Source organism: Drosophila yakuba, chromosome X (genome assembly GCF_016746365.2).
Source record: "Drosophila yakuba strain Tai18E2 chromosome X, Prin_Dyak_Tai18E2_2.1, whole genome shotgun sequence".
Taxonomy (NCBI): Eukaryota; Metazoa; Arthropoda; class Insecta; order Diptera; family Drosophilidae; genus Drosophila; species Drosophila yakuba.
This window is the reverse complement of record NC_052526.2, coordinates 1683968-1708000: the sequence shown is the minus strand read 5'-3', so window position 1 is coordinate 1708000 and position 24033 is coordinate 1683968. Positions and strand designations below refer to the sequence as shown.

The 24033-nt window shown below is 48.9% G+C and overlaps 9 protein-coding genes and 1 long non-coding RNA gene across 12 annotated transcripts; 6 read left to right on the top strand and 4 right to left on the bottom strand.

Moving 5' to 3' along the window:
- Nucleotides 1-1988: 1988 nt before the first annotated feature.
- Nucleotides 1989-2551, top strand: LOC6523964 (ribosomal protein 63, mitochondrial). The gene is made up of 2 exons (XM_002099800.4): nucleotides 1989-2273; nucleotides 2337-2551. Exons 1-2 carry the CDS (start codon nucleotides 2103-2105, stop codon nucleotides 2484-2486), a joined length of 321 nt encoding a protein of 106 aa, XP_002099836.1. The 5' UTR covers nucleotides 1989-2102; the 3' UTR covers nucleotides 2487-2551.
- A 150-nt stretch (nucleotides 2552-2701) lies between these two features.
- LOC6523963 (vacuolar protein sorting-associated protein 26) lies at nucleotides 2702-5313 on the bottom strand. The gene is made up of 2 exons (XM_002099799.3): nucleotides 4909-5313; nucleotides 2702-4828 (listed from the first exon to the last, which is right to left on the bottom strand). Exons 1-2 carry the CDS (start codon nucleotides 5050-5052, stop codon nucleotides 3536-3538), a joined length of 1437 nt encoding a protein of 478 aa, XP_002099835.1. The 5' UTR covers nucleotides 5053-5313; the 3' UTR covers nucleotides 2702-3535.
- A 280-nt stretch (nucleotides 5314-5593) lies between these two features.
- Nucleotides 5594-6802, top strand: LOC6523962 (serine/threonine-protein phosphatase Pgam5, mitochondrial). Of its 2 annotated transcripts, none has more exons than XM_015189917.3 (2): nucleotides 5594-6221; nucleotides 6291-6802. In XM_015189917.3, the coding sequence occupies exons 1-2, from the start codon at nucleotides 5664-5666 to the stop codon at nucleotides 6597-6599; spliced, it is 867 nt and encodes a 288-aa protein (XP_015045403.1). In that variant the 5' UTR covers nucleotides 5594-5663; the 3' UTR covers nucleotides 6600-6802. The 2 variants fall into 2 exon arrangements, with proteins under 2 accessions (XP_015045403.1, XP_002099834.1); XM_002099798.4 differs by having other exon boundaries at nucleotides 5596-6221; nucleotides 6288-6802.
- On the bottom strand, nucleotides 6595-10222 carry LOC6523961 (protein MMS22-like). The gene is made up of 2 exons (XM_002099797.4): nucleotides 9894-10222; nucleotides 6595-9838 (listed from the first exon to the last, which is right to left on the bottom strand). Exons 1-2 carry the CDS (start codon nucleotides 10220-10222, stop codon nucleotides 6850-6852), a joined length of 3318 nt encoding a protein of 1105 aa, XP_002099833.1. The 3' UTR covers nucleotides 6595-6849.
- Nucleotides 10221-12272, top strand: LOC6523960 (peroxisomal targeting signal 1 receptor). The gene is given in 3 exon segments (XM_002099796.4): nucleotides 10221-10289; nucleotides 10292-10360; nucleotides 10433-12272. Coding segments are annotated over 3 exon segments (1839 nt in total). The 3' UTR covers nucleotides 12134-12272.
- Nucleotides 12263-13221, bottom strand: LOC6523959 (mediator of RNA polymerase II transcription subunit 18). The gene is made up of 3 exons (XM_002099795.3): nucleotides 12946-13221; nucleotides 12595-12881; nucleotides 12263-12532 (listed from the first exon to the last, which is right to left on the bottom strand). The coding sequence occupies exons 1-3, from the start codon at nucleotides 13068-13070 to the stop codon at nucleotides 12291-12293; spliced, it is 654 nt and encodes a 217-aa protein (XP_002099831.1). The 5' UTR covers nucleotides 13071-13221; the 3' UTR covers nucleotides 12263-12290.
- Nucleotides 13222-13343: 122 nt separating this feature from the next.
- Nucleotides 13344-16899, top strand: LOC6523958. The gene is made up of 5 exons (XM_002099794.4): nucleotides 13344-14929; nucleotides 14988-15326; nucleotides 15393-16062; nucleotides 16129-16386; nucleotides 16446-16899. The coding sequence occupies exons 1-5, from the start codon at nucleotides 13372-13374 to the stop codon at nucleotides 16759-16761; spliced, it is 3141 nt and encodes a 1046-aa protein (XP_002099830.2). The 5' UTR covers nucleotides 13344-13371; the 3' UTR covers nucleotides 16762-16899.
- A 450-nt stretch (nucleotides 16900-17349) lies between these two features.
- LOC6523957 (coatomer subunit delta) lies at nucleotides 17350-19986 on the top strand. 2 transcript variants are annotated; one of them, XM_002099793.4, is made up of 8 exons: nucleotides 17350-17521; nucleotides 17658-17697; nucleotides 17760-17983; nucleotides 18041-18453; nucleotides 18515-18712; nucleotides 18769-19082; nucleotides 19151-19262; nucleotides 19320-19986. In XM_002099793.4, exons 1-8 carry the CDS (start codon nucleotides 17519-17521, stop codon nucleotides 19612-19614), a joined length of 1599 nt encoding a protein of 532 aa, XP_002099829.1. In that variant the 5' UTR covers nucleotides 17350-17518; the 3' UTR covers nucleotides 19615-19986. The 2 variants fall into 2 exon arrangements, with proteins under 2 accessions (XP_002099829.1, XP_015045402.1); XM_015189916.3 differs by having other exon boundaries at nucleotides 17351-17521; nucleotides 18518-18712.
- A 129-nt stretch (nucleotides 19987-20115) lies between these two features.
- Nucleotides 20116-21258, top strand: LOC6523956. The gene is made up of 4 exons (XM_002099792.4): nucleotides 20116-20272; nucleotides 20342-20403; nucleotides 20466-20583; nucleotides 20806-21258. Exons 1-4 carry the CDS (start codon nucleotides 20238-20240, stop codon nucleotides 20891-20893), a joined length of 303 nt encoding a protein of 100 aa, XP_002099828.1. The 5' UTR covers nucleotides 20116-20237; the 3' UTR covers nucleotides 20894-21258.
- On the bottom strand, nucleotides 21227-22827 carry LOC120320461. The gene is made up of 2 exons (XR_005559967.2): nucleotides 21638-22827; nucleotides 21227-21577 (listed from the first exon to the last, which is right to left on the bottom strand). It is a non-coding gene; the product is annotated as an uncharacterized LOC120320461 (long non-coding RNA).
- Between the last annotated feature and the right edge of the window lie 1206 nt (nucleotides 22828-24033).

Genomic DNA, 24033 nt, shown 5'->3' with positions numbered 1-24033 from the left:
TTTCCACTTGCTATTCGATTCTGTTCGCCTGGTACTTCAAATCGAAAAATCACCAATTTGCCTCATCTCGGAGCGCCTCAACCAATTTCTTCGGCCAAAATTGTCAGTTTTACCGATGCTGAATACCAGGCGAACAGAAATCTCAGCAGGTGGCAGCAGATGCCAGCAATAGAACGAGACAACTATCTGATATTTCCATGCTTGCCGTCCCTTGCATGCTTTCAGGCTCTAAAGAGAAATGCCGTTACTTGCAACGGAACTCAGATCAGAGATGCGCAGTCACATTGTGCACTTGGTGCTTCACTCGTTTATCACGAGATTTGCACGGCAATCACGATATAATTAAAATATCCCATGTGGTTGTTGGGAGCGTGACAAAAAATCAGTTACACGCAAGCCTCTCTATTTTAAGGAAAAAACGGATCGTTGGCTGCCTACTGGGTTTTATGTTCGCCTAGTGTTTAAAATCGGAAATCTCGTAAATTTCTCTAAAATTTCAGCCGACCCGAATATTATTTTCGCTGCTAAATCGGGCAGTTTTTCGTTTCGCACACCAAGCGAACAGAAATCTCAGCAGGTGGCGGCAGAAGCCTGCAGGTATAGAACGAGACAACTATCTGATATTTCCATGATTGCCGTCCTTTGCATGCTTTCAGGAGCAAAGCCCTTACTTTGTAACGGAACGCAGATCAGAGGTGCTCAGTCACATTGCGCACTTGGTGCTTCACGAGTTTCTCACGAGATTTGCACGACAATCACGACATAATTAAAGAACCCCATGTGGTTGTTGGGAGCGTGACAAAAAATCAGTTACACGCGAGCCTCTCTATTTTAGGCAAAAAAAAAGGATCGTTGGCTGCCTACTGGGATTTATGTTCGCCTAGTACTAAAAAACCGGGAATCTCTTAAATTGCTCTAAAATTTCAGCCGCCCGAATATTATTTTCGCTGCTAAATCGGCCAGTTTTTCGTTCCGCACGCCAGGCGAACAGAAATCTCAGCAGGTGGCGGCAGATGCCAGCAATTATCATAGAACGAGACAACTATCTGATATTTCCATGGTTGCCGTCCTTTGCATACTTTCAGGAGCAAAGCCCTTACTTTGTAACGGAACGCAGATCAGAGGTGCTCAGTCACATTGCGCACTTGGTGCTTCACGAGTTTCTCACGAGATTTGCACGACAATCACGACATAATTAAAGAACCCCATGTGGTTGTTGGGAGCGCGACAAAAAATATGTTACACGCGGCCATCTCTATTTTAGACAAAAAAGGGATCGTTGGCTACCTACTAGGATTTTTGTTTGCCTAGTACTTAAAATCGGGAATCCCTTCGATTTCTTGAAAATTTCAGCCGCCCGAATATTATTTTCGCTGCTAAATCGGTCGGTTTACTTTTGGATTTTTACTGCTATCGAAAAAAAAATAGATTATTTTTTTATTAAAAAAATCGAAAAAAAAATTGTTGTAAAATATCGGATATTTTCAATCGGCGTTTTCGCCATAACTTGGCCGCACAGCTAAAGTAAAGACTGTTTTGTGCTGCTTATAAATATAGCTAACTATAATAATTTTTAATAATAATAATTATTAAAATTGGCATTGGTATTGAGCACGAAAGAAAGCGAGATGGCAATACAATAAGCCAAGCGGCTTGGAACTACCCAATATACCCACGCTGAATCCCAAACACAGTACGAAGTTTCGGTTGTGATATTTTCAATTACATTTTTTATTTTGGTTTTCGTATTTCTCGTATTGAATTACTTGATTGAGGCATGGCATTCCACTTTTGTACAACTATTTTCACTGCTATCGAAAAAACTGATAATTTGTTATAAAAAAAAACCACAGTGTCTCCCATGTAATCGGGTCGAAGTGCGAGCTGGTGTTAGGGTTCGTGAAAATGTTGATATTGCATTACTATTATTTATAAATTCAATCGGTAGTTCAATTTAAGCGGTAGTTTCCTATCGATATTACGGTAATCAGTTCGGGTTCTCCTCTTAGGAAACCTGGTCACACCTAAATTCTGGCCAAATTAAAATAATAATTGGTTATAAAATAAACAGTTTAGTTTTTACTTGGACTTGAGCTAACAAAATGCACCTGACGCTAATCAATTTGTTTAAGAAGACTGTGCCTGGTCACATATTCCGGGGCAAGCGGCGCCTGGTGAAGCCGGTCAGCCAGCGAGCAATGGACACCCTGACCCGCGAGTACGAGCGCCAGGAGCAGATCATGCTGCTCCTTCGGCACCCGTACCTTACCCTGGTAAGTCTTGCTCGCTATACGCGTAACCACACGGCCTAATACTACACTGTCCACTCCACTCAGGAGCAATCTTCCGGTCACGCCAAGGAGCTACAAAAACGCGATAAGCTGGTGGCCAAGTGGACGGACGAGCAGACACTGCGCAAGATGAAGCCACACGTTACCATTGAGGAGCGGCTGAACCAGCTGAAGATCAAGGAGGCCTGGGACTAACTATCATAATATCTATATATAAGCCGACGTTACTTGTTAAATAAATCTAGATGTTATGGAAATTATATAATGCCTGCTGGATAAGCATCCATATTCGGCTTGGTTACATTCCATGTGGAGTCACTGCTTACTTGCTTTTGGACACCAATCGACCCGCATGCACATGTGAAAGGCAGTGCGCCTGATCAAGTTTCCACTTATATCACTCAACGCTCTTTTCGTGTTTGGCGCTCATATCGCTTTTATTTGTTATTTGTTAAATTGCGTGTCTAAGTGTATATATCAATAATTTTTGTATGTTATGTATATGAACTGTTATGTACATATGCAAGGCATGTAACATGGTTCGTCGCTTCCACTTCAAAACAAATCCGATCGCCATAATCAGAACGCTCCCAGCATCAATTCGTTAGAAGGCTATAGACTAAAAATGTATTATTAAATGGATGTTTTGTCTTGCTGCTTCATTTGTATTGGAGTTGGTTTAGTTTAATGCACACGTTTAATTTCAATTTCAGGGGTTCTCACTTTTAAAAAGCAATTTCAACATTTTTCAAATTGAAAAATCATATTTTCCAAACGCCACAAGGATAGGGAATGGTCTTCGGAATACTAGGGGGTTTAACTAGTTTTGAGGGGTTGGAGATTTGGGTTCGCTTTCGTGTCCGAGGTCCGAGTCCGTCGCCATCAGCATCTCGATTTGTTATAGCAATAATACCAATGGAAACGCCTAGTGATTGGTTATAGCTACGAGGTTGCCTCTTCTCATTTGTCCTAAGTTTCGTTTTGTTTTTTCGTTACTATCATTTGCGATTTGCCTGCTTTTGGTTAATGATGCGCATAACCTCAATAAAACATTTGTAACAATTTTAAATTAACTTTAAAAAAATAGATATATGCATATTTGTTGCTGCTGCTGCTGCTTCTCCACTGCCCTCCTGCTGCTGTATACGAATATATGCGTAATAGTTCCGCCTTCTGTTGTTGCCCTAGCTCTGGGCTCTTACTAATTATCCCCCTGAAGATGGAAATCCTCTCCAGCTTCCCACTCAATCGGTGGCCAGCGGCGTGGCACCGGCCTTTTTCGTAGAGGGCGCAATGGCATCGGTGCCCTCATCCTCCGGCTGCACATGCTCCGACGCTTCGGCATCGGATCGGGAAAGCGGCGATACTGGCAGCAATGGCGGTGGCGAACTGGAGAGCATAGCAACGGGCGAGGCACTTGTGGTGGCCGCTGCGGCTCCATCGCCTATGCCCCGCTCGGGAGCTGGTTCTGAAACAGATGACGCCTCTGTGGGGACTGGAACTGCAACGGACGCGGTCGACGCCGTGGGCGTCAGCGGCGGAGAATCCAGTTGCTGTTGGCTGAACTCCTGGTTGGGGCTCTCCCTGGTAAACAGGCCCATCTTGGACTCAGATCCCGCAGTGCCCGGCGCTGTCGGGGCTCCTCCCGCCTCCCCGCTGTCTGTGCTCGAGCTGATCAGCGAGTGGGCCACTGTAGGCGCAGCAGGACCGCTGACCAGGTGCGGCGGAGCGTGCAGTGGGACGTGTTGGTGCTGCTGTTGCTGGTGCTGCTGAGCTCCATGGTAGCGCGGTATGTCTGCCTTGCGCCACAGCGTGATCTCCTGTTGCTTGAAGTAGCGTCGGTCCTCGGTGTCCATCAGCACTAGGTTGAGGAAATACTTGACCGAGAACTTCTTGTTTATGTCCCGCATGGTCGGCGTGAGATTGTAGCCAGCAAGAAAGACCCGGATGGGTATGCTTTCGCCTTTAACGGGCGCTCCGTCCATGATTTCGTACTTGGCAATCGTTTCGTTCTCGTTAAACATGGTGGGACCCGTGCCCGTGCTCTCTTTCTTGATGATCGCGATCTCCATGTGCTTGATCTTGATGCGCACCAACAGGAAGTAGATCTTGCCGATAATCGTGTCCCGCAGGTGGTACTTGCTTTTGTTGTACTCAAACTCGATGTGCAGGCAGTCTTCAATGCCAACCTCCATCTTGATGGGGTTGTTCATCTCCGGGTAGCTACATAGTGTGTGTACGGCGATGTCAACCTCCTTGGTTATGTCGCTGAGTCGCCTGACGATGGTTGCGCGCAGGAAGTAACGCAGTCGCACGTTCGAGCCGGCGTACACCTCAAACTGCTTCTCCACGTTGGGGAAATCGAACGGATAACTATTGTTCTGGATGAGATCGCCCGGACGGGCCAGCGCCTTCGCTAAACACTTGAATTCGTGGTGGTTACCCCGGTCGTAGTACAGCTCGATCTGGCCAATGAATTCGATCTTAATGCCCTGGTGCTCCAGCTTGTTGCCCGGCTTCTTGAGAGTCACGTTCACCTGGATGAAAAAGGGGTGGATAAGGGGTTTATCTCTGGTAATGCTTGGGGGAACTCCCCCGGATGCTGACCACGACGCACCTTGCCGGATACCGTCTCCCCGTCGTAGAAGAGCAGCATCTTCTCCACTTTGCCGTCCTCCCCTTTAACCTCCGCCGTCTTGTGCTCAGCTCCATCAAAGACTATCTCAATGTCCGCTGACTGGCCGAATCCCAGGAAATTCATAATTGATAAACGTCGAATCGGCTTCTTCTTCCTCTTCGTCTTTCCCCCGCCTCTTCTTCTTTCTGCTCCGATGGAATGTCGACGCTGTGACTCCTGTCAGCGGTTTTTCCTGGAGATATCTTTTAGATAACCCTTTAAATAACCCTCAGCTGTAATGGGCGTTTTTCTGCGGCCTTTTTTCGTCCTTCGTTCCGATGCTGGCGTATGTGTCGCGTGTGTGTGTGTGAAATGAAAAAAATTGCAATTTTTCACACTACAGCGTTGCCGTATCGCGTCATTCCGATTGTTATTAAGGAGTGCCAACGTTAGTACTTTTCAGTATTCAGTATCTGCAAGGTATTTTTTAAAGAACCATTTAGTTTGGCCACGCAATAAACAATTATTTGAATAAAAATAATAATATTTATATTATTATATTATAATAATAAATATATATTTGTATTTTTTATAAACCTTGGTTACTTTTCATTAATTAAAGTCTAAATAGTGATGCGTGGTATTTATATACCAATTAACCGGATCACCCGAATACCAACTGCGCAGTATTTAAATACTGCACCCATTGAGCGGAATAAAACTAAAATTAAAGAAAATAACTTAAAACCGTAACGATGCGAAAGTTAACCAGCTTCGTGTGCGGCACTGGAGCCGGATTTGCGGCTTACTACCTACAGCGTCTGCGGGACCCACAGGCGGCCGTGCACAATTCATGGACGAACAGTGATAAGCCGGTGGATCCTTGGGCCCTTTGGGACACCAACTGGGATTGCCGGGAGCCACGCGCGCTAGTGCGTCCACTGCGAAACAGCCAGCCGGAGGAGGAGAACCGCTACAACGCGGAGCTGGAGAAGGCGAAAGCCAAGAAGGCGCGCCACATTATCCTGGTGCGGCACGGCGAGTATCTGGACGTGGGCGATTCGGATGACACTCACCATCTCACGGACCGCGGCCGCAAGCAGGCAGAGTTTACTGGAAAACGGCTCAGCGAGCTGGGCATCAAGTGGGACAAGATAGTAGCATCTACAATGGTGCGTGCCCAGGAGACATCCGATATTATACTCAAGCAGATTGAATTTGAAAAAGAGAAAGTGGTGAACTGCGCCTTCCTGCGTGAAGGAGCGCCTATTCCTCCTCAGCCGCCAGTGGGCCACTGGAAGCCGGAGGCATCTGTAAGTCAAGTCAATGGTCAACCCAGTGCGTATTCCACATGATTTTCGGCTTTCATTTTACTGCAGCAGTTCCTTCGCGACGGATCGCGCATAGAGGCCGCCTTTCGCCGATACTTCCACCGCGCCTATCCCGACCAAGAGAAGGAGAGCTATACCCTGATTGTGGGACACGGCAACGTGATCCGGTACTTCGTCTGCCGAGCCCTGCAGTTCCCCGCCGAGGGTTGGCTGCGGATCAGCATTAACCACGCTTCCATCACCTGGCTGACCATTAGTCCGTCGGGCAACGTGTCCATTAAGTACCTGGGCGACTCCGGCTTTATGCCTCCCGAGCTGCTTACTAATCGCATACCGCGTGACGTCAAAAACGTTGTTTAGCCGTCTGTTTATAGAACTGCCCGAAGGAGAAGCAATCTTAGTGTATTTATTTTCAATCCCTAACGTAAATCCGTTGAGCTCAGATCGCGTAATAGTGTAACTATCATGTACATTATTGCCGCACCGTAAAGTAAATCTCTAAAGAAGGAATCATTGAATCTTCCGACTGAAATAATAAAGTTTTTATAGAATGCCTAACTTTACATTGAGAAGCGTTACAAAAACAGTCTTGATCTTATTTTAGGTAGACCTAAACCCTGCTCAAGACCTTTTGGAGTCGCTGCAAACACTTGCGTATGCCAACGTCCTCTCCAGCGCCGCGTTTTAGCTCCACCTGCTCTGCCTGCTTCCTTACATAAGTTAGGAGTGGAGCCACTAGATCCGGCGCGAGCTCTGCCAGGTTAATGAGCATCTGGAAGTAAAAGTAGGTGCAGTGGGCCAGGTGCTTTTCGGCGAGGGATCGCAAGTGATTGGAGCACAAATCCCTGACCGCCTGCGATCGCTTGTACGCATCGTGCGAAACAAGCACTCTATACAGTCCAAACACTTGGTTGCGACTGAGGTCCACTTCGTCTACAAACATTACGTGCTCCAGCAGCGGGATGTGCACGGCGCGCAGAAGGGTTAACATCTGTTCTTCCTGCTCCTTGCCCGTGCTCTCAATCAGTTGTTGCATGATGGTGATCACCAAGCCCGCATGCTGTCCTGCCCTCCGCCGCTGGACCACCAAAAACTGGGTCACCAGAAGCTGAAGCACAAACTGCGCCAGCTCTCCTTCTGCATCCGCCTGGAGGAGGGTGGCATATGGACGGGCCACCAGCTTGGCGTTGGATGAGAAGCTAAAGTGCGGCGTCCAGTGCTGAACTAGCTGCTCCAGGGTCTTGGCTACGTATGTATCCGTGCGGTAAGGCAGCCGACCAATCCCTTGTAGCAACACCGGGAAAATCTTATGCACCAATTGCGGTAGGCGACCTTCGGGCGGTACTCCTGCCTGCAACTGCGTGGTAAGCAAGAACCGAACCATAGCCAGGTGGAAGAAACAACTCGGCTTGGATCGCACGTACGCTAGAGTGGGGCAATTATAGATGACAATGGCTAAGAAGCTGTAGAACCGGGATCCCAGTTCGGATCGACTTCGGTCCGGCGGTAGCCACTGCTCAAAATGATTTACATAGGCATGCAGTTTGTGGCTCAACTGCATGCGGACGTGGGCAGCAGCCTCCTCTTGCTGGGCCCGCCTTCCCAAAGCTCCAAAAAAGGCGCAGAGCGGCTCACGCCCGCCCTCCAAGGAGGCGGGATCAATGGCTAGGTGCCGGAACTCCTCTAGCTGTGTAACATGGGGCATTAAAGCCAATACAGACTCGTGTTGTGCGTTAAGGAGGACCAAAGACTTCACCCAGACCAGAAGAATAGTGGAGCTTGCAGGCCGTCCACCGTCTTCCAACACCTGGAGCATCAACTGAGCAGAAGCAGCCATATTAATAGGTTCTGGTCCCTGCAGGAAGCCCAATAGCAGTTTGTCGCTATCTTTTTCCATGGCGATGAAGTTGGCCGCTAGCTTTGGAAGCCATGTGCTATGGCTGCTAACGTATTGGGTCCTTAGCAATGGCATTATGTGCTGTTGGAGTGCCTCCTTGATGCCACTTGCATTGCCTGTCACAGCTCTCGGCTCGCTAAGACGCTGGATTAAACAGTGAAGCGTCTGCCATACGCGATCCTGCGATGCCTGACCACACTTTTCTACGTAATGTGCCAACCAGGGCCCAAGAAGCTGCTGCTCGCCGCGGTTAAAGTCATCCGCAAGATTGAAGGTGGCTTGAAGGCTGCTAACGTAGATGGCGCCCACCTCTGTATCATTCCGTATGGTGGACAACTGGTTGACCAGCTTGCCCACATAATCATCCATGGACAGGCGATGCTGGGCATGCAGAAGCAGCAGGGCCATATGGCCCTTGGCTACGAGAATCCGCCGCACCGGAGGAAGTTTTTCCAGTGCCAGGCAGAGCAGCATTTCGCGCAGCTTGGGCGCCAACTCGCCGAGATCTTCATGGCAGAGCAGCAGACACAGAAACAGCTCGATTACATGGTGAATACCAGCCTCATTCAGAGCCAAAAGTTTTGCGGCACTGAATTTGCTGAATATGCGGCCGAGTAGCTTCTGGCGTTGGTTGCTTCTGCCCTGCGATGGCAACAGCTTCAAGGTTTTGCCTAACATCCACGCGTACATGGTGAAACTGCTCAGGTTCAAATCATCTATATGGGATTTCGACAGCAGTTTGCTGTAGCGATCGACGTAGGCCGCTCCATTGGGGCAAGTAAGCGGCAGCTGATCTAGCTCAGGACCCACACTGAAATTGCAGTTTAGGGATCGGTGAAAGTACTCCCACAGCTGGCACAGTACATCAGTATCCGGCTGGCCGAGCTGCAGTTGAAGAGGAGAGAGTAGAATTAGATAGACACGCCGCTGCTGTTCGTCCGGCTGGCTCGCCAGGAATTGCTTAAGCAGATGGGCGGTTTGAAAGCTGTCTGGTGGCGGCGCAGTGGGTAAGTGATCCGGCTGGTAGCGACCTTCACTGTTGTATTCGTCGAGGCGGGCCAGACCAAGCCGCAGCCAGGAATAGAGTTCGTGGTATGCCAGAGAAATTGCATTGCTCTCACCCTGCAAGTGGTTTGTCCTATGCCTCTGGATGGCCTTGTGGAAAAGTATCCAAAAGTCAAGCTCCCGCTCTCCCAGCCACTTGGGAACAAGGCGTTTCAGCAGCAGCCATAGCTCCTTGTTGCAGCGACACATGAATGGCGAGAAATGGATGAGCTCTGGGCGGTGTTTACTGCGATAGTGATGTCCGGCACATACGATCAGATCGTCGAGAGTGCGCTCCAGTTGTCCCAGGAATGCCTGATCCTTCCCAGAGGCGTGCAATATATGCAGATCCAGAAAGCGCCACTCCAGCACGCCATGATACAGGTGATATGCCGGCGCCTGGCAGTCGTTTCCCTTGCTGTGCTCCGCAAAATACAAAATCTTCCAGGCATCCGCATCCAGCTGATCGTTAAGCAACTGACGAAACCCATCAAGAAAATGTGATGGTAGCAGTTCGTTGTCTCGCAGGCGCAGCAGCAGATGGTAGAAGTGGGTAACCTGTTTTCGCACTCTATACCACCCGGAGTTCATGGAGGTGGCCGTGGCCTGCAGTTGTTGCTGACCCGTCACCACAGTGAACAGCTTTTGCACATTCTTGCTAAGAACGGGACAGTTGTACTTGTTGCCAGTTGCCAGTGGAGCTCTTAACTCACCAGGCCTCCCCGTACAGATAGTTCCGCACTGCGCCAACCGCCAACTGGCCCTCGACAAAGTCAAAACAGAGATTCTCCAGTCGACAGCGGGGCGGGTTCAATTCGGCGTAGCCATTCCCCAGAAAGCCTCCCTCAAAAAGTTGGCTCTTCACAGTGTCCCGGCCGCTGCAGTTGAACTCAGGCAGGAAGTCTAGACCGTCGTTTAGGTTCTCCTCCTCGCTTTCGTCCACATCCACTTGTGCGCTCTGCGTTTCCTGCTTCAGTGTAGCCTGGGTGAAGGCGGCCAGGATCTCCTCGTCGTCATCTGATTGGAAGAGGTCGTAGTCCATGGTGCAGGCGGGGATTTGGTTTTCGAAACCAATTCTCTTGAGGATTGGATTTCGCGCGGCGATATATTCTTCAATAGCATTAAAGCGCTTTGCAACACTGTCGGAAAGCCGATAGCTTCGATAACGGCCGATAAAAAGGTAATCTTTGTGACATTTGGACCTTTGTTTTGGACCTGACTTGGCCCCTTCTCTTATCGTTGGTTGCCCCAGTTACGTAGCATCTCCACTTCGAGCACCATGTCGTTCCGCCCGTTGGTCGAGGGCGACTGCGGCGGAGTTAATCCTCTCATGCAACTGGGCGGACAGTTCACCCGCGATGTTGCCCACAAGGATGAGGGTTATGTGCAGCGGCACTTCGAGCGAGCTCCCCGTCCCGAGGACCAGTTGATCAACGAGTTCCTGGGACAGGTCGCCGCCCCGCCGCAGTCATTTCAGATGGACACTCTGCTCCAGGAGATGCGGGATATAAACATTCACGGGAACCCGCAGCAGCAGATGCACTCCCAACAGGCGGAGCAGTGGGGACAGGACTTTGCCCGCGGACTGGCACCCGCCCTGCCCAACAAGATGATCCACATGCAGGCGCAGCAGCAGGACCTGCAGCATGCCCAGGAGTTTTTCGACGAACCCCTGATTAGTAGCCAGAACTTTCGGCCTCTGCAGCGCCAACCTTTGATGTCCATTACGGCGGGACAGCAACAGGACCCATTCTTTGACTCCGCCATTGAGACTATCATCACAGATCATCTGCCACAGGCGCCACAGGGTGAATCGCTGGACGACTGGATCAGCGACTACCAGCGCAGCACCGAACAAAAAGAGCAAACCGCCTCCAACTTCAATGAAAAGTTCTGGGAGCGTCTACAGGACGAGTGGCAGAAGCTGTCCGACGAGAACGAGCATCCGTGGCTGTCGGAGTACAACGACAATATGGACGCTTACAAGGAGTATGAGTTCGCCGAGGGCAACCCCATGTCCGAAGTGGAGAACCCGTTTGAAAAGGGCAAGGAGTACCTGGCAAAGGGGGATATACCTAGCGCAGTTCTTTGTTTCGAGGTGGCGGCCAAAAAGCAACCGGAGCGCGCTGAGGTCTGGCAGCTGCTGGGCACTTCGCAAACAGAGAACGAAATGGATCCGCAGGCCATTGCGGCACTGAAGCGGGCCTATGATTTGCAACCGGACAATCAACAGGTCCTGATGGCCCTGGCCGCGTGTTACACCAATGAGGGTCTACAGAACAACGCTGTGCGTATGCTGTGCAGCTGGCTGGCGGTGCATCCGAAGTATCAGCACTTGGTTGCAGCCCATCCGGAGCTTCAGGCCGAGGGCACATCGTTGGCCTCCTCGCTGATTGGTCCGAGTAAGCTGCGCGATCTGCAACAGATCTACTTGGAGGCAGTTCGACAGCACCCGGCGGAGGTGGATGCCAACGTCCAGGATGCCCTCGGTGTGCTTTACAATCTCTCCGGGGAGTTCGACAAGGCGGTCGACTGTTACCAGTCCGCACTGCAGGTGGATCCCCAAAATGCCAAGACATGGAACCGCTTGGGCGCCAGTTTGGCCAACGGTTCGCGCTCCGTTGAGGCGGTGGAGGCTTATCAGCAGGCGCTGCAGCTCCAACCGGGCTTCATCCGCGTGCGCTACAACGTGGGCGTATGTTGCATGAACCTTAAGGCCTACAAGGAAGCGGTGGAGCACCTACTGACAGCGCTTACCATGCAGGCGCACACTAACGCCGCCCGTGAGCTGCCCAATGAGGCGATGGCGGCCACCTTTAGAGGGCAGAACCAGATGTCGGAGTCCATCTGGAGTACCCTGAAGATGGTCATTTCACTGATGGGTCGCAGCGATCTCCAGAGTCATGTGAGCGATCGCAATCTGGCTGCTCTTAACGAGGCCTTCAAGGATTAACCAGTCCGCCTGTCATGCTCTTGTGGTGTCTAAATTTCACTCTGGTAGTGTAATCATTCCCTCTCGGTTCTTATTTTTTGTATACATTTGTATATTTTCTTAAATTTAAGCAATTAAATAACTGTTGGATAAATACGGAGTGCACCTTTATTATAAACTACGGCATGCCGCCCAGTCGCTTGTAGTCGATCTTCTCAAGCTGCACGAGAGGCTTTAGCTGCTCGGCAAATACCCGCATTTCCTCGCCGACATTCTCCTGCCCCGTGGGCGCCACCACAGAGAGTTCTACTATGTAGCTTTGTGAGATTGGTTCGTTGGCCATGTCCTGCTGCTTGCCGGGCACAATTTTGATGAGCTTCGAGACGGTAATCTTCATGCGACCCTTGCGAAACATGTAGCCTGAAATAAATCCGTTTGTCATTATGCATTTTGGCAACTCAAGCGCAATAGATGATCCCAACCCTTGGCTATGTACTCGAACTCTAGGCGAAAGCCCATTTCCGTGAGGAATTCCAAGATGCCATTGGTGCAGGCGCAGTCCATGCAGCTGCGTACCAATGTGGGCCGCCGTTGATCCACCTCGGGGTTACCTAGGTAGCGCATCTGAAAGGGAGCATCGCGACCAAGCGCTCGGCGCACGCGAAGCAGCAGTGGCTGGTTGGCATTGGGCTGGCGCAGGCTCATGCATACTTCCAGGTCGTGAAACGGCTCCGGCGAGGTGTCCACATTGTCGCAGAGTCCCTTTAGTCTGATGGTGGTGAGGCGGTTAGGTAGGTGTGCAAACGATTCAAATCTGACGCTGGGTCTCCCACCTGTGCATCAAGTGTTCCACGGCAGAGTCCAGGATGGATCCCTGCAGCAAGTACTCCAGGTTGGGCAGGAAGCGGTTGTTCATCGCGTGGGAGAGGGACTCGCGGGCCGATGAAACGATCGCCATTGTTTTAGTTCACTTGTCCGTTTGTTAGGAGATGATATTAAATTAACTGAGCACAGTTTGATTTTTAAGCCGGCTTTATTATGTTTATGTTTATCGTTCTTTTTTCTCGGGGTAATTCGTTTCACAAGTGATGCCGTATTAGGCATTTTTTGACATCTCCAGCTAGATGGCAGAAAATCGAATGGTCCATCGATAACGATAAATGCAAATCGACGCGCACAAAATATTGTCAAATACGAATTTATTTAAAGCATATTCTTAAAGATTGTTTTACCGTTAATCCCCCAACGACGCCCCCAAAATGGCGGATCATAAGTATAGGCTCTTCAATGCGGTCGATCCGAGCACAGTAAAAGTTCCCTTCAATCAAAAGTTCGCCAATTTGACGCTATCCTCCCAAAAAAAACGACAGCAGGTGTCCCATGTACCGAAGGTTCAGCCAGAAAAGAGGAATTCCCGGGAAATAAGAAAACTGCAAGCAGATCCCATGCGCGAAAATGTGGGTGCTCCGACCTGCGGGGCAGATACAATGGACGACAACTCCGATTACATGGAAGCCTTGCAGCTGAGCTGCAGCCAGGATGTGGCCGATGTAGGCGACGTAGAGCTTCTGTCCGCCGGCATCAGCAACTTGAATGTGCAGCCCTTGAATGAAGAGCACTCGACCAAGCCGGAGATCTCCATTTGCATTTCCTCCACCACGGAGGAGAACATATCCGGCGACGACGACGACGCCGCCTCCTGCATCACCATATCCGATTCTAGCGAGGATGAGGAAGAACCCTTGCCGCCCGATAGCATGGCAGTGAGCGAACGGGAAAGTGTGCCTAATCCCGAACGGGAAGACATACCACCGCCCATGCTCACAACCGAAAAAGTGCAGCGCATCGAGGCTTTTCTGCGCGATGTGTCGATCGAGCGACGCGAGATGGAGTGGAATGGCCCATTGACGCCATCCCCCCTCTCATCTAGCAAGCGGCAATCGCGTCTAGCTGAGGCGGAAACCGAATCCATGTCGCCCACCGACGAGGCTTGGCAGCCACCCGTTACCAGGCCGATTTACAACAGCACACAACTGGCGAACAACGATACGCAGGCGAATACCATCTGCTCAGCAGATTCCTTTCGATTTGATAGCAGCAAGCGGCTGGCAGACAACGAAACGGAGGCGAATACTCTCGGATCGGAGGATCTTGAGCCCACAGACAGCAGCAAGCGTTTAGCAGACAATGACACCGAACTGAACACCTTGTGTTCTGATAGCTCTGGGACTCATGACTCCACTATTCACGACAATGACGATGACCCCGTTCCAAATGAATCCATTGAAATACCGGAAACTAGCAGCGAGGGCGAACACACGCCGCAAAGGGCTAGCTCTGGTTCCTCTACATCGGGAGGGGATGAACACGGTTCAATTCAAGTCAGCAGTATTAATATTTCAGCGAAGATCAACATTAAAATCAGCATTCCCACTGTGGAGTCTAGTTCGGCGGAGGACGAGGATGAGCATTACTCTTCGCCCAAGGCCACGAAGTCCCTGCCCAGCTTGGAGGAGGTGCAGCACCACGACCACCATCAGCAGGAGCCCCAGAAGGCAGTCCACCAAAAATCCATTCTGTCTGTGGATGATGCTTCCGAGGATGAGCAGTTTCTCACCCACGCAGAAAAACTGCTCAATCAATTGTACGGCAAGTCTTGGCAAACACCAGATGTGATCCGCACTCTTAAGCGTTCCAGTGGAAGTGGTGGGAAGAAGGCTCCCCTGAGACCCAGGAATATTCAAGCAACAGCGGTAACCACCGCCAAAAAGAAGAAGCCTAGGCCAGACGAAAGTGTTCTCGGCGACTTCAGCATATGTAAGAACTTACTTTAAATATCCTCCAACCTTCGAGTAACACGCACTTTTATCTGCAGTTACCAGAGCCCTGCGCACAAATCAGACACCTTTAAACTCGACTCGCCTGCCTGCCGTGCGCGCTGTCCAAACGGAAAGGCGGCCGCGGCCTCAAAAGCCATTCACACGACCGCGCACCAATCATGTGGACGAGGATCGCTGGCGAAAGCTCATAGATTCTGACAGCGGAACAGACGCCTCCGACGATGAGGATGCAGATGCCACTTTCAGTGAAAGCGGTAGTGATAGCGACATTGCTTCAGGCAAGGAGAACAAGCAAAAGCGCGGCGACCTTACCTATCTAGACTTGACCAAAGACGAGGTGGAGGTGATCAGCAATCCTGACCAGGACTCGCCATGTAAGAGTTCAACTTATATTTTAATTATTTCTTGGTACATCTAAGGGATTGTGTAATTCTTTCCAGCGCCAAAATGTCACCGCCGCCTGGACGATATACTACGCTCCTGTCGCGCCAGCGTTAAAGCGAAACTTCCTGCCACGCCTGCGCCTCAGACAAACATTCGTCGCCAACTTTTTACCCCTAACGCTGGATTTGAGAACGATAATCAAGCTAAAGAAATAGTTGACAGGGCGTTGGACTTGGACATGCTCGATGAACTGGAGAACGACTACCTTCCCGGCACTCCAGTCCACAGGCGATTGCAGGAAGTAAAAAAGCAGCTTGGCATTGGGCAGCAAGATCAGCCAAAGCCCCAGCAGAGCCCGATTCTCAAGTTGCTTAAGCCAAAAACGGCTCCGCCCAAGGGCACTGCTCCAAAAACAACCTCCCCGCCAAAACCAACTGCCACGCCAAAATCCACTGCCCGCAAACCAAGGAAGCAGAAAGAACTCTCACCCATTAGAACCGGCGGCAAATTCGGCTTCCTGAAATCCCTGGAGGGACATGTGGCCCGCGATAGGGCGGACAACGAGGCCTTCTTTTATCGGGAAAACTTCGCAAGGAATAAAGAGCAGCTGGCCCATCACCTGTACAAGATGTTTAATGCTCAGGTGTTCAACAACGAGCTGGATGTGCCCATCACCTGGTCCAAATTGCTGCGCAACACTGCCGGGCGGTGCATGAACAAGCGCAAGTGAGTGGTTCTCAAAGAGATAATCAGATATCCTCTTTAACCTCCACTGATTCATTTCGTTTACAGACTTAACCAGCGTAGCAGCGTGGTGGAACTTAGCGTCAAAGTGCTGACTACCGCGGACCGCCTGCGTTGCACCTTGATACACGAACTCTGCCATGCTGCGGCCTGGGTGTTCAATGGCGAGGGTGGACACGGACGTGTGTGGAAGATGTGGGCCCAAAGAGCCAACGACAAGTTTCCCGATCTACCGCAGATTAAGGTCTGTCACAACTATAGCATTGACTTCAAGTATACCTACAAGTGCCTAAGCTGCGACAAAGCGTAAGTTTTCCTAAAAGATACAAAGAATGTTATTGTAATGCAGTTTTTTCGCATCACAGTTCACATGCTCATTCCCGATCCCGCAAGGTGGAGGATTTGCGCTGCAGGATCTGTCGGGGACCCATCACACTGTTCCTGAACAAAAAGGACAAGCAGGGAAACACCGTATCCACGCCGGCCGGCGAGGCAAAGGGATTTGCTAAGTTCGTAAAGGACAACTTCCAGAAGCACAAGCGTGATAACATGACCGCCACTCAGGTGATGCGCATCCTAAGCGTGGAGTATGCCAAGCAGAAGGGTCAGCCGGCGGAAGAGACAGCGGCATCGATCGCCAGCCGAGTAGAAACACTGACACTGGACGAGGAGTTTAACTAGCTGGAAACTAGCGACAATTGGCTGGGTGCTCATTTCAGTTTTTGCTTTCTCCTGTTAATGGCGTTGTAAGCCATAAATCATTTTTTTTATATCATTGACAATTTGAAAAACTTTAGTGAGATCTCAGTTTATGCGAAATCCATATTTGTATATTTTGTTTAATGTATTATATTGTTTATTAACCAAGAAGTATGGTTTCCATTAAAATTTAACGAACATTTAAACGCCAGTGCTGCGTAGCTCGTTTTTGGATAGCCGGTGCCGGCTGGCGGTGTTGGTAAATGTAAAGCTTGAACTCACTACTTGTTTCATTAAAAGAGTATGTTTGTTTAAGAGTTAACATATGCCTAGTACAACTTGCGAGATAAATGTTTGGCGCAATCTTGAAATCATCTATCCTACAGGATTTACACAGATGACAAGTGAATAGTGTAATAGTTTTCAAAGGGCTAGGCACACAGTAATTTTTCAGACACAGTAATAAATATAATGCCAGGGTATCCCACGGCCTAATCTTTTTGGTCAGAGGCGCATTAACGCTGCGTTTCCGGAGTGGCTTTGGTCACACTACCCGCACTCACACAAAGCCACCGTAAACATTTGGCGCAGAACCGAACACGTCAGCTACGCGGATTGTTTGTAAAACAACGTTTCTTTCGCCCCGCAAATCTGATCCGTAGCAGCAGTCCATCCTGCGCCGTCCGCATCCGATCCGCGAAGTATTTTCCAGGGCTAAAACGTGAAACACAGCAGCAAAATGGTGAGAGCCCCCGACCTACGCACACAAACACACACACACACACAGGCACACACACCTACACGTCGGCGATTTTTGGGCTTATCGGGGCGGGGGTTATTGTATTTCGGTATTATCACTAAACCTATCCGACTTGCAGGTACTCATTGCTGCGGCTGTCTGCACGAAGAATGGCAAAGGTGAGTGGCTTGCATGCGTTTTAAGAAACGAGCCCTTTAGTTAACCCGCAATGTACACGCAGTGATTCTGTCACGTCAGTTCGTCGAGATGACGAAGGCACGCATCGAGGGTCTGCTGGCTGCCTTCCCCAAGCTGATGACCGCTGGCAAGCAGCATACCTACGTGGAGACGGACTCCGTGCGCTACGTCTACCAGCCGATGGAGAAACTTTACATGCTGCTCATTACCACCAAGGCCAGCAACATTCTGGAGGATCTGGAGACACTGCGCCTCTTCTCGAAAGTGGTCAGTTTCATACGGAAGTACTGAAGCCTCAGTTTTGATCAGCCCCAACCTTTGCAGATTCCCGAGTATAGCCACTCACTGGACGAGAAGGAGATAGTGGAGAACGCCTTCAATTTGATCTTTGCCTTCGACGAGATCGTGGCACTGGGCTACAGGGAGAGCGTCAACTTGGCCCAGATCAAGACCTTCGTAGAGATGGACTCACACGAGGAGAAGGTCTACCAGGCAGTGCGACAGACCCAGGAGCGTGAAGCGCGCCAGAAGATGCGCGAGAAGGCCAAGGAACTGCAGCGTCAGCGCATGGAAGCCAGCAAACGGGGTGGTCCCTCCCTGAGCGGCATGGGCGGCCGCAGCGGCGGCTTTAGCGCCGACGGATTTGGCAGTAGCGGTGTGAGCAGCAGCTCCGGTGCCTCTAGCGCAAACATCGGCATCACCTCTATCGATGTGGACGCCAAATCCAAGGCGGCTGCGTAAGTCTTTTCTCTCCTCTAATTCATCTTGAGTCTGGACTTATTGCTCCGATTTCATCAGCAGTAAACCAGCTTCCCGCAATGCCCTCAAATTGGGTGGCAAGTCCAAGGACGTCGATAGTTTTGTGGATCAGCTGAAGAACGAGGGGGAGAAGATAGCCAATCTGGCACCAGCGCCGCCCGCTGGAAGTTCCAGTGCTGCAGCCAGCGCCAGTGCAGCAGCCAAGGCAGCCATTGCGTCGGACATTCACAAAGAGAGGTGGGTTTCAGCATGATTGTTTAGTTCATTATTAAATGCTTAACACCTGCTTTCAGTGTACATCTAAAGATTGAGGACAAGCTGGTAGTGCGTCTGGGACGCGATGGTGGCGTGCAGCAGTTTGAGAACTCGGGCCTTCTCACGTTGCGCATTACGGACGAGGCATACGGCCGCATATTGCTAAAGCTGTCTCCCAATCACACACAGGGCCTGCAGTTGCAGACCCATCCCAACGTGGACAAGGAGCTGTTTAAATCGCGCACGACCATTGGACTAAAGAACTTGGGCAAACCGTTTCCCCTCAACACCGACGTGGGTGTGCTCAAGTGGCGCTTCGTCTCGCAGGACGAGTCGGCCATCCCACTGACCAGTAAGTTCACTACAACCACTACTTGCGTCTCGCTCATTCACGTGGTTGTGCTTCTCGCTTTTTTCCAGTTAACTGCTGGCCATCGGATAATGGAGAAGGTGGATGCGATGTGAACATCGAGTATGAACTGGAGGCGCAGCAGCTGGAGCTGCAGGATGTGGCCATTGTCATTCCCTTGCCGTAAGTGCAGTGTTTGTATAGATGTGAACAAGATTACTCATTCAATTCCACACTCAGAATGAATGTGCAGCCTTCGGTGGCAGAGTACGACGGCACCTACAACTACGATTCACGCAAGCATGTGCTCCAGTGGCACATTCCCATAATCGACGCCGCCAACAAGTCCGGTTCCATGGAGTTTAGCTGCAATGCCTCCATTCCAGGCGACTTCTTCCCCTTGCAGGTGTCCTTCGTCTCGAAAACGCCGTACGCGGGCGTGGTGGCCCAGGATGTGGTGCAGGTGGACAGCGAGGCGGCGGTCAAGTATTCTAGCGAATCGATTCTGTTTGTGGAGAAGTACGAGATCGTGTAGGCCGCGCCGCTGGCCACGCCCACCTAAGTAGTACATAGATATACATAATTTTCCGGGGTCATCCGATGCGATGCAATTAATTCAACTGCTGCTGCATGTTGAAAATTATTTTTCCATGTTTGAACTTTAAATATTTATGGCACAGACAGCTTCCCAAGGCGAGTAATTGATTCCAAAAAAAGAAAAACCATCAAAACCAATTAATTAAACTAATTTTGTGCACTCCAAGCGCTGCGTATAACGGTATCAAATAAATTAATTGCAATTAGTTGTAGTTGGCGATTGCAGTGTTTTGTTTCGTGTGCTTCGACGCACCCCCTCAACTGGAGTATTTTGTATGTAAAATGCTATGAATAAACCATATACAATATACACCAAAGTGCATTGTTTCTGGATTGTTTACTATAAGCAAACTTTACATCTTTTTTTTAACTGAAAACCGCATAATAAATTTGAGCCACGTTTTTGAAGTGGTGCCCACTGTGCATGGATTCTTAACGTCCGGCTTGTTGGTATTGCAGTCTTCTCGGCGAGCGGTCACACTGGCCATTGTTTTGATTCTGTTCTTGCTTTGTTTTTTCACTGCTCGAGGTGTTCTACGTCGCGAAATAAAGACATCGCCCATGGAGCAGCAACTGGAGAAGGTCTTGGCGGAAATGTAAGGATCCTTGATGCGTCGTTACCAGAGAGTACTGTGAATAACATACTGTGCATAACATTTTTGCAGCGCCGCACGGCAGGACACTGTGGGAGCTCTGCTGGCCAATCGCCAGGGATTATGTTTGGGCAGTGAGTATCGATCGTTGCCGGTTAATCAGTGGCCATAGCCTAATGCCGATGCATCTTTGCAGCCAAGGGAGACATTGATCCGAACGTGTCCGGCATCGGAATGGCCATTTCCGAGCAGGTGGCCAAGCTGGAGCCGAATGCCACGGTTCCGGCCACGATTTGCCTTTACAGCGGGAACAAGTAAGTGGAAAGAAGGACCTAAGGAGGCGTATCTCGGGGGAGGGGTGCTAGGCATTCCAGGCTCCTTTTGCAATCGAGTACTCTCATTTTACTCTTATTTTGCCCCTATGTTCGTTGTGTTGGCCGTGATTAAGAGTATAGTCTGCTGAAGCAGTCATCTTTCAAAGCCAACGAATTATTGCTCTGCTGTGTATTAATAGACACCCGATTTTTTCCCTACAGACGCTGTGTCATCCAGAAGGATGGCGAGATCACGGGCGTTATCTTCAAGCAGCAGACGGGTACATCGGCGACCGCCACCAGCAACTAACAAAAGTTGGGGCCTCAATCGCAACTCTCAGGCCACATACGCAAGTCAAGATACGGATACAAAGCTAGATACAGATACATATATCTTCCAAGTCGCGCCCGCTTCGCTCGATTCGCCCGATGGCAGCGCCTGTTACATTTGTCTCTCATTCTAACCGATAACCATAAGCATTGTTTTGTACGACTCGCATAGCATTAAGCATTACGAATTACGCATTAAGCACTGCTGTTACTTGATCTTATTTGTCTTAACCAGTCTAGCGCCATCAACATGTACATACATAATGACTTTGTACGATTAAGCCCCAGAAAGTGAACACACCATATACACCAATTAAATTTATAGCGATGAAGCAAGCCAGCTAAGAGCTTTTGAACTTGGCCATTTACTCGATTTTCAAACGTAATTACTCAATCATAACGGCGTGGTGCGCTTCGTGCTGCAGTCTCTTGCACATTTTCCGGGTTTGCATTTCGGGTTGGGTGCACCGCATCGAGGAAATGCCAGCGCCCACGTCATGTAAGAAGTTGCACACATACGTGAGCGTGGACGTGGCATGCTGCATGCAACAAGGCGGTAACAATGCAGCGGTATCAGTAGTGCCAGCAGACAAATTGCAGCGCATTCCGCAACTCACGGGCCTTGGTATCCACAGTACAGTCGAACCTCAATAGCGCGGGCTTGCTTAATTGAAGAGAGATTGTTTCAGACTTCAATAACTAATCGCAATGTTAGTACATTTACTTGCGTAGAAGTCCTTGTTGATTGGCATTAACTTTCCATGCCTTCGTTCGCATTAGGCGGCGTTTGCTGTAATTGGAAAGTAGCCGTACACAAGAGATCTCCAATCCCTGGTTCCATGTTCCTTGTGCCACCGCCGCGAGGAGGAGCTCGTTTGGTTGGTTTTGCGCCTCGGATATTCGGGCACATCTGCCAGGTAAACCCACTCTGTTTGTGCGTTGTGTCTACCTGTTGCAGCCTTGAACTTTCACGACCCACGTGTGGCGTCTAGGCCTCCGTCGTTGCCTCTTTTATGTCTTTTTTTTTCCATATCCGTGGGTGTCGAAAAGCGGCGGCTGTGCAAGGTAAACACCACAGAGACAACAAAGTTGATAAAACATGACAAAAACAACAAATGAGCACCGAAATTGGCACCAAGGTGCGTTTGTTTAGCCGCCTCAATAAAGCCTTCAACTTGAATTAAGCGTTCACTCGGATGGATCCCCATGTGACCACTGATGACCTATCTCCGTGTTTGTTCGCGTCCGTCACACATGGAGAACCCCACTTACAATTCTCCTGCTTTGGATCTTTTATTACCCATACGCAGCGTCGGCCCCAAAAACTCAAGGCATTATAGAAGTATTCCAATTTTTGAAATTACACCATTTCAATCCTACTTCTAGAAATTGACGTGAATATACAGAGTGCCGAACGCAGCGAGCATTAACCCACATTTGTGAGCTTCACTTTCGTTTTCATAGAACTAAAAGCACGACGCGGAAAACTGGTTACCTTTCCCAACGAAAGTTCCACAGCGAAATGATTCACGTTGCAGTCGAAGAGAAATTTTGAAGTACGGTGCTGCATTTTTCACATACATAGCGAAATCTGATCTGATCCACAAATAAGAAAACACTATCTGATTCATTACCGACTACTAACGATACGAGAAACAATGCATTAAACAAAGAACATCACCACAAGTCGTAATAAGAAGCGACAATAATAAAGTAGAAACAAGGTGCAGGATAAACAGTCTTCCAAAATAATACGATTCCATAAAAGGAATGGTCTAAATATGGAATGTCATATATCGTTGAACTCGTAATAAAATTTCCTATTGAGTGGCGTTCGAAGATTAAAATGTTAAATTTTAGCCATATTTCGCAAAAACAACAAATGCGAAAATTTGGCGAAAAATTATTTTAACGAAGTCGGTCCAAAAGTGATTTGGTTGGTTAGTATTGGTAATTAGAAGTACAAAAATGTAATTCTTTTAACTTTCTGACCATTTTTAACCAAATTATGCCGAAAATACCTATCGTAAATATTGAAATTTTGCCAAAAATCGTTTTTCTGTTTTTTTGCGAATATTATTATCAGTTTTTTGTTCACAGCATTCAAAATATTGATCTGAATATGGAATGTCATATATCGTTGAACTCGTAATAAAATTTTCTATCGGATAGCGTTCATAGATTAAAATGTTAAATTTTAGCTATTTTTCGCAATAAATGATGATGATGATGATACCCTTACAAAAAATGCAAAATTTTGAAAAAAAATTTTTATTAGAAATCCCCACAAAAAATGGTAGGGGTCGATAGCTATGATAATTGGCTGTGCAAAACATACATTTTTACGGATGTGCGCCGTTTTGTTGCCAAGTTATAAAGAAAATCGTCAAAATAATGACGATAGCCATAGCTTGATGACACTCTAGCCTTTCTTGATTTTTGGGTTTAACATCTCATCTTGATCTTGGATGATTATGTCATGGACAGAGTGCGGTCAATCGCGGTCTCCGAATTCCCTCGGTCGACGCCAACTATCACGTCATCGTGCACATTCTATAACATGGGATATGCGATCAGAACTTCATTGGGGATTATCGAAAATCGATGGGCAGCAATTTCTTGCTTTTTATAGCAAAGCCGCAAAGAGGTAGGCTGATCAACAGGTGACGCAAAATCACTCAAAATATAAAAATATGCCACAGTGACGACGACTTCTTTTTAAACCAGAGAGAACGCTACAGTAGAGTTCCTCGACTATTGGATACCCGTTACTCAGCTCACATTCAACATTCTTTTTGGCCTACTCATAGAAATTGACAACAAAAAATTTCAAAAAAATAATGTCCCATTTCGAAAACGCTTTCTTCTGCCTGTTACATACTTTTCAATGAATTTAGTATACCCTGTTACTCAACGAGTAACGGGTATAAAAACCAGCTGACGCTCATGAATCATCGGATTGGGGAACTCGATTTCGGGCTTTCGCCTTATTTGGTCGCTTCTAAAGCTGATTCGAAATTGGAATATTGCACAATCTTCGTGAATCATTGGCCATTTGGCCGAATGCCATTGCTTGGCATCTGGTCAGTTAGTCCCCAGTTACTATCAGTTACCATATAC